This window comes from Pteropus medius, unplaced genomic scaffold (genome assembly GCF_902729225.1).
Source record: "Pteropus medius unplaced genomic scaffold, Ma_sr-lr_union100, whole genome shotgun sequence".
NCBI lineage: Eukaryota > Metazoa > Chordata > Mammalia > Chiroptera > Pteropodidae > Pteropus > Pteropus medius.
Window position 1 is genome coordinate 14,765,620 of NW_024349803.1, and position 7,918 is coordinate 14,773,537.

The 7,918-nt window shown below is 45.3% G+C and overlaps 1 protein-coding gene across 1 annotated transcript; it reads left to right on the forward strand.

Moving 5' to 3' along the window:
• The first annotated feature begins 3 nt into the window (after window positions 1-3).
• On the forward strand, window positions 4-4,387 carry EIF1B (eukaryotic translation initiation factor 1B). Its single transcript, XM_039837384.1, has 4 exons — window positions 4-302; window positions 1,315-1,478; window positions 1,904-2,005; window positions 2,409-4,387. The coding sequence occupies exons 1-4, from the start codon at window positions 272-274 to the stop codon at window positions 2,451-2,453; spliced, it is 342 nt and encodes a 113-aa protein (XP_039693318.1). The 5' UTR covers window positions 4-271; the 3' UTR covers window positions 2,454-4,387.
• Window positions 4,388-7,918: the final 3,531 nt, after the last annotated feature.

A 7,918-nucleotide genomic window follows, 5' to 3' on the forward strand; every position in this document is an offset into this window, starting at 1 on the left:
CCATCGGCCATTTTGTAGGAGAAGCCGCAGCGCCGCCTCTTCTCTCGCGTCCTCGCCTCCGTCGCCGCCGCCTCTTCCTCCGCCTCCTCCTTCGCCTCTTCCTGCCTCCTCCCGGCTTCCGCCGCCGCTGTCGCTCCAGCAGAATCCCAGCCCCGGGGCGAAGCATCTCCTTATTTATTTCCGTTTTCTCGCCACTGCAGCCTCCTGACACGGTGATCCGGGCGGGCCCCGCAGGAATTTTATCCCTTCACCGGCCTCACACTAGTATCGCATGTCCACTATCCAGAACCTCCAATCTTTCGGTAAGACCGGGTCGCCGCCGCCGCCCCCTCCCTGCCCCCGCGCGCCGCTCGGACCGGCCGGCTGCCCCTGCCCGCCCTCGCCGGCACCGCTCGCCCTGACCACCGCTCCGAGGGGGCCCCCCCTCTGCCCTCGCGGCACCCCGAGTGGGGCTTTGTCTCGACTCCCAGAAAATGGCGACTGGGCCCCTGGCGACCCCCTCCCCGAAGACGGCCGGCAGCCCCCGGCCCCTCCTCTCCGAGCCCCGACCGTGGTCCCTGTGCCGCCCCCTGCCCGGTCCTTGACCCGGCTGCCGCCCGCCTCCCGCCCATGACATCTCTGCGACCCCGTTACGCCGCCCCTAGACCTGCCCTGCTGCTCGCAGGGGCGATGCCGGGCCACGGGCTTGGGGAGCGGCATCCACTAGTGGCCGGCGCTGTTTCTGAGCAGCTCTTGAGGGCGTTTAGTAGAAGATGCGGATGCAGACCTGTGATCTGTCACCGGGCAGTGGTCCAGTTTTCTCTACTTGCGTAGTAATTTGTAAAAATTACGGCTCTTGATATATATGTGTGTATGTACAGACCCATATATACGTATATATATATATATATATTTTTTTTTTTAACTTTTTGCATGGCACCGTTACGGTGAAATAATTGGGGTGGATGTGTTTGAATGTTTGTTGTCATCAGAAGGTAATCGAGATGACGCACATTTTTATAGTGGCTATAAAATTAAGGTTTTAAAATGCCTTTTCTCATGAGAGGACTATATTCAACAGTAACATTATTTACCTATAACAAAAATTGTCTATTCAGATATCAGTGGACATACCTAGTCAAGTAGTTCTCTTTTTGTGAGAGTACTTGGAGGTTTTATTAATGCCCCACCCCCATCACTCCCAATCCTGACCTGCAAAAAAAGCAGAGGCACTAGAACCTTCTTTGTGACTGTCCAGTGTAGTGTACCTTATATCTAGAAGTTACTGACTAAAAGATATTTTCTGCTTTTGATTTTTTTTGTATCCTTCTGCAGACCCCTTTGCTGATGCAACTAAGGGTGACGACTTACTCCCGGCAGGGACTGAGGATTACATCCATATAAGAATCCAGCAACGGAACGGCAGGAAGACACTGACCACTGTTCAGGGCATCGCAGATGATTATGACAAAAAGAAACTTGTGAAAGCTTTCAAAAAGGTAAAGGCATTAGAAGAAATTAATATATGGTCATTGATGTACATGTCTGAATTGGATTGTGGTTCACACCTTTACTTGACTGTATCGGCGTGGGTGAAAGTGATTGGATCCCAGAAAGGTGTGTTTATTCTCTTAATTAACACCCAGATATTTCCGTCTGGTCTCCCATCTTAAAATAAGGTGTACGTGACTTACAAACAAAATATGAAATAATTTAGTTCTTGGGTGTTCCAAGTAAAATCGTTTCCTTTATGTGACCTGCCATTTCATTTTTAAATTAACTTGGAACTATTAGAGATTACAGGAGACAACCTGTTTCTTAAGCATAATCAAGCTTGCTGAAATAGTTGATTTTCATCTTCTGGTGAAAATAAAACCTCATCGTTTTTGACTCTGTTATGTTGACTATTTATGTACTTCTCCAGAAATTTGCCTGTAATGGTACTGTGATTGAACATCCTGAATACGGAGAGGTTATTCAGCTTCAAGGTGACCAAAGAAAAAACATTTGCCAATTTCTGTTGGAGGTAAGTGACTGGGTGCTCTATGTACAGCCTGGAGTTTGCTGCTAAAGCTGTATTTAAGGGCAACGTGAAGTATTTCCCACTTAGGAGAAGAGCATGTGAACGAAGTAAATTAACTGAGTGAAATACAGAGTTCGTACTTCCTTCGAAGATAGTAGGACCTTTATTGGGTTTATTTTGTCATTTGAATGACTCGAGTGATCATGCCTGTATCTGCACAGGGTGTGTTTTGGTGTGTCAGGTATTAAAATGTGTGTTGAATTGTTATTAACAGTTAATGCCACAAATAATAGTGTTGCTGTAAGTTTTTAACAGTGACTCTTTTTAATGACTAGAGACTCCTTGTTTTCTGAAGGGTGAATTTATGTATCAGAGTGGTTCTGCTAAATTAAGTTTTATTTTGCAGGTTGGCATTGTCAAGGAGGAACAGCTTAAGGTTCATGGATTCTAAAATGAACCTAGATACGTGGAGAATTTCTTGAATAATTTTGTTCTCTAAATCCAGTTTGGCTGCCTTGTGAAATGATTCTCTGCAGTAAACGGACTTTTCATTTATTTAATCATTCAGATTTCCATTTACATCTGCATGACTACAGAAAACATGGGGTATGTAGGCTAGTAACACATAAGAAAATTGCAGTAAGATGGTAATGAAACCCCGTATTCATCTTAACATGTTTCCAATGGAAAATATTTTGTTTTGAGTGTTTATTTGTTTATTGTTCAGTTTATTACTTTTCACTTGATTAAATTTTTTTTGTTGTATTAAACCATGTATGTTGCAGCTTAACAATAAAAATATGAATTCTTTTGTGAGCAGTTAGGCTCCCAAATTTAAGCAAGTAAGATACCCATACATTTTGTCTTTCATAATTGGAGTTCTCATTCTGAAAGTATTCTAATTAGATTCAGCTGCTGTTAAACCCAAAGCTAGAAGAGAACCTTTGTTAAAAGTAGCTTGTGTTCTTCATTTACTGACTTAAAATAAGAATAGAATTGCGTATAAACTCAGCTAGAGCCAAGAATCTGTCACAGTGTTAAAATTTAAAAAATAATGTGAAGTATAATTTAAACTTAAGTATTAGCACATAGAATTATTTTCTGTGTCTTTATTGGTTATGTCACTGGGCTGCCAAAATAAGTCTATCCCTAAGTGCCAGATAATGTAATAGACTTTCAACATAAATAAATTTAGTCACAGGCACTGCTTTGCAAGTGTGGGTGACGATGCCACCTTACAGCTGGAAGATACTGGGGTTCAAGTTAACTTCCCTTGAGTGCTAGAAAGTGACAGTTGGGATGCCAGCCCAGGGCTTCCAGCCAGAAAAGCCATGTTCTTTCACTACATCCTGGTGTCAGTGTGTGTTTCACCAAAGGAAGTGAGAGCCGCGGGTGGTGGTGCATAGCGGCTGGGTGTTGTGTGAGAAAGAGGATTTGCAGTTCTTAGCTCTGAGATCTTTGCAGCGCATCTTTTTGAGTTCCAAACTCACGCTTTTTATTGAGCAGTAATCAAGACGTGTCATTAAAGCCATTTAGCCAAGATGAAGAAATGCATCCACAAGTGCATACTTTTCAGCCGCTGCAGCGGCACGATGGCAGTGTGACAGCGTCTCGCTGTGCACCAGTGCAGTCTGTACCAGCCGAGCCCGGGCCCCTATTCTGATAAAATTGCTTTTGGAAAAACAGACTCAGCCCCCACAGATTTACCTCTTAAAGACACTTAAGTAATCGGTTTTGTTACTTTCTTACCCCATCCTACCTCTAATCAAGAAAGACAGACAGACTTAAGTGACTATACCAGAATAGAGTGTCAAATTTGGTAAGCTCATTTCTGGAAAAGCATAAATTTGACTAAGAAGATCAAGAAGTTTGGGAGAATTCTCCAACTTAACCGAGAAATCCTCGTTTTTCTACCTGTAACATTTTGTAATGATTCCACCTCTGGTTGAGAGGTGCTGTGGAAATAGTTTATGAAAATGACAAAGCAGAGACTTAACGTTAATGTGTAAAGTGTTGCCTCTTTGTCTACTGAGGGCCAAGCTAATGCCCAGCAAAGAACTGTCTAAGATGAGGGTTGAACAAAGAAGATAGACAAGGGAAGCCTCAAAAATGGGAAGGAAAAGCCCCCTCACCTTGGCACCCGTAGCCGAGCAGTTGGTCATCGCTTCGTGTGTCAGGCCATTCCCATTGGATGGGATCTAAAGCTTTGAGCAAAGCTGGTTTTTGTGAGGAGCGCCTCCTGATCCTTCAGCCTGTGCATCCCAGACACATGGCTGGACTTGTCACCTGTAGGGCAGACCCCATCCTTACAGCAAGAACAGATCATGTACCCTTCTTTCTTGTCTTTGAACAATGCAATGGAAATAAAGGACGTAATTAAGAATATCTACGTATTTCTGCAGTTTTACTGAAACTAGTCCAAGGATAATGGGGAATATCTCGCTGGTGTGGGAAAGCTGACTGGGAGCCTCAGGTACCTAAGAGCATGGGAGCAGGGCTAACTGCTCTTGTCGGCTTCAGGGGCACAAGTGACTAGGTGGCATTGTATAATGGAGGAGGGAAAACGGACTTAAAAATGCAGCAAAAGTAGCCAAACTGGGTATCTCCTTGGGCCTCCCAAGTGGGGAGATTATGATGTGTAGTTTCTTTAGTAATCTGTACTTTCAGGGCACAAAATGTAAAATAGGGAGTTGAGGACAAGAAAGTGACTTGTTCCTGATGTTCAGGGCTTGACAGAAGTCTTGGCAAAGTCGTTAGGGATTTGATGTTTGGTTGAGGAACAGCCTGGTGTAAAGCAGCATTAGCAAGGATGCCCTCTGCTCATCATCCTGGCCCCTGAGATAGGAAAGCCTGGAAGGAAGCCTGTTTTATCTGCTCAAGGAATGGCTGCCATCAACCACCTTAGCAACGGGGCAGCTCTGATCATGCAGAAGGAACAGTTCTAGTCCCAATCAAGATAGCAGCTTAACCAAAATAATGAGTACAGAATGGTACCAGACTTCCGTCTGCCACCTGTCACCAGCTGGGCTCCAACTAAAGAAATGGGTAGTTAAGCTGAGGAAAAAATCAGCTTCGTTAGATGGTCCACACAGACCTGCTCCCTCGGGCCTATGCGTATTCCCCGTAGCAAACCAGAATTCCATGTGGGAAGGAAGCGAGGGAGCATGGCTTTGCTGTAACTAAAACCAAAGGAACCTTCACTTCCTGTGGGCTGCAACCAGCTGCCTTCACTTGACAGGTGACAGCCAGGTGACCTTGTGCTTGTCTGGGGCGGAGGGGCCAAATCAATTAAGCAGGAGCAAAACCACGTCAGGGGCCTCTGTGTGACAGCTCCTTTCTTGTGGCTATGCGGACATTTAACTCCTTTTTTATCTAGATAATGGCAGCTTGGGAAAAGAAAGGTCAGAAATTGGAGGAATGGCTGTCCTTCTCTCCTGGGGCACCAAAGTGGAATCAGTGCTGGTTGAGAAGGGCATGCCCAACTGTCCAGCTGGTCCTAATCCAGGCCATATTGTATTAGGTGACATGTGGCCTGTGGAGATTCTCTGACCTATATGGAGAAGTTAAACAGTAATTTAAACTCAGCGTCGGCAGTGAGGGGCCAGTGGGTCAGGTGGCTCACCTGTGGGCTCATCGGCCTTGAACTGGCAGGAAGAGCCAGCAGTAGGTCTGCCACGGTCTGTAGCTGTTTTCCCAGTGAACTGCAGGCATGATCTGAATCGTGGCAGTGCCATCATCTCAAACTGGTGAACAATATCCAGACTTTTCTTCTTGCAAAAAGCAATTACATAGAGATAGGCACCATTCGTTCAAAGCACAAAAGGGGACTAAAGTTCAAAGCCAAAAATCTGTAGGAAATCTAAGTGATCTAAGTCTCTAAACTGGGCTTCAGCTACAGCCCTGTGCTCTAGCCTGCATGGTTTTGAAGAGCCTCTGGGCCTACAGAAGGGTGCAGAAGACTGGCTGTCATCCCCCAGGTTCGCCTCCATGTGTCCTTCACTCGTTCTTATGAGGACCCCAGGCTCCACCTTCTCGATCGATCCACTGGGCTGGGAACAACGTACGGTGTGGAGAGCAGAGAGAATCAGACAGTACTTTAGTCCATGTCAACCACGGCAAATTTGGCGAGAGAGACATCACCAAGGATTTGGAGAGATGTAATTAATACCTTGAAGTAGGAAAAAGGCCCATTCACTCACCGGTCACAAACGCCCACTCTGAGTGCGTTATTGCCATTGACTTGTTAAAAACTCAGGAAACCTTAGCCTAATATTCAGATTGGACTATGGGAACCACTAGCAACTCGTTGGTACACCAAGGTGGTTGAAATGAAACAAGGTAGGGTACCCAAGAAATGGTAGATAACTAATAAGAAGTAAGGAATTGAAAGGGATGGTAGGGAGAGGATGATTAGGGCAAGTATGTAGTCCTATAGCACCCTCTTGTGGCCGGTTTAAAAACTAGCTAGCTCCCAACAGTTCATAGTGGATTATGGAAGTTTAAGTTTTCGCATACGTCATTAAAGCACCAGTTGACAGATTTAATTTTGTCATCCCTATATGCAGAAATTGATCTAGCCAATCTTTTATTATTGAAATCCATAAAAATCTATTGCAATGTGCTTTCACATGAGATAAAAAATGCTTTAAGAGTCTTGCCCGGGGGTATATAAAAGCCACCTCACCTACTATCTACTACTGTGTTATTAGAAGGAATTTAATTCAAATGTAAACAGAGGCATCCGTTTATAGCCTCCAAAGACTAGGTGATTAAGCTCGAAAACAAAGCTCCTCCTAAATTGTCACGTGTTGAGGGACACAATCTGGAGTCGTGCACACACACACACACACACACACACCAAACACAGGCTAAATATATAGTGCTCTCAGTGGAAATCTCTGTCTTAAACCAATATACAGTTTAGTGTGCCTTTTTGGCTACTGGAAGCACATGCATTTAGAAGGTCACGTGAACATCAACTTCTGTTTGGAAAATGTAATGACTGGCTCCCATGAGGTCCTCATCTCCACGACACCGGTGTGCCTCGGAAATGCTGCGGGTTCGGCTCCAGATCCCCACAGCGTGAGTACCACAACAAAGCGAGTCATCATCTTTTCACTGGTGGAGGGCTTTGCCTTCAATTAAAAAAAAAAAAAATCTGTGAAGCACAATACAACAAAGCGCAGTAAATTGGGGTATGGCTGCACAGGACGCCACCCTATTAGGCCCGAAGAAGCCAGAACAGGACTCTCTTGGAGGCCCAGTCATAAAAAATGTGCTCGCTTGAAGAGCCGCTGGCAGATCTCACCTTCACAGGTAGGGGAGGCCTGAGCAGAGCCCACTGGGAACCTGAAAATGGTACTTGAAGGATTTGATTCCATGTGAGTCATTGTCAGTATCACAGGATGGGCACCTGACCAGGACTTCCCCCCGAGAGGTCCTGCGAGGTACTCAGAAAATTTGCTGTCTCTAACAACAGATCCTTTGACTCTTTCCGCGTTGTTTCCGAGCACTGTCCTCATTTTCTCACTTCCCTTGAATAAAAGTAAAAATGGCTCACCTCTTTCCCGCACTTGTACCCTTGAGCTCTGAGCGCTCGATGTGTATCAGCCCGTGTGACTCTCAGACTCCACGATGCAGCATCGATTCCCTGGCTTACCATCATAATTACGTCCTTGCGATACCCGCATCTCCTTTGATCTTCTCTCTTTCCTGTGTAAGCCTCTGTCAAAACCCCAACCCTTGTGAAACTCAATCACTGACTCCACATTTGCACAGAGCAGCTGACAGTGGCTGGAGGAAAACAATGGTTTTCTCCCTTTCTACCCCACCCTCCATCCTGCACAGCTCAAAGCTTTGCCTCATCCATTGTTGAGATATTTGAAGCTCCCTCACATTTTCCATCTCCAAATCTTC

What these genes read in the sequence shown, in the direction of transcription:
- EIF1B (XM_039837384.1), top strand. Translation starts at nt 272, where the DNA reads ATGTCCACTATCCAGAACCTCCAATCTTTCG. An exon ending in CCAGAACCTCCAATCTTTCG is followed by an intron (nt 303 to 1,314) that starts GTAAGACCGGGT and finishes ATCCTTCTGCAG; the next exon opens with ACCCCTTTGCTGATGCAACT. An exon ending in TTTGCCAATTTCTGTTGGAG is followed by an intron (nt 2,006 to 2,408) that starts GTAAGTGACTGG and finishes TTTATTTTGCAG; the next exon opens with GTTGGCATTGTCAAGGAGGA.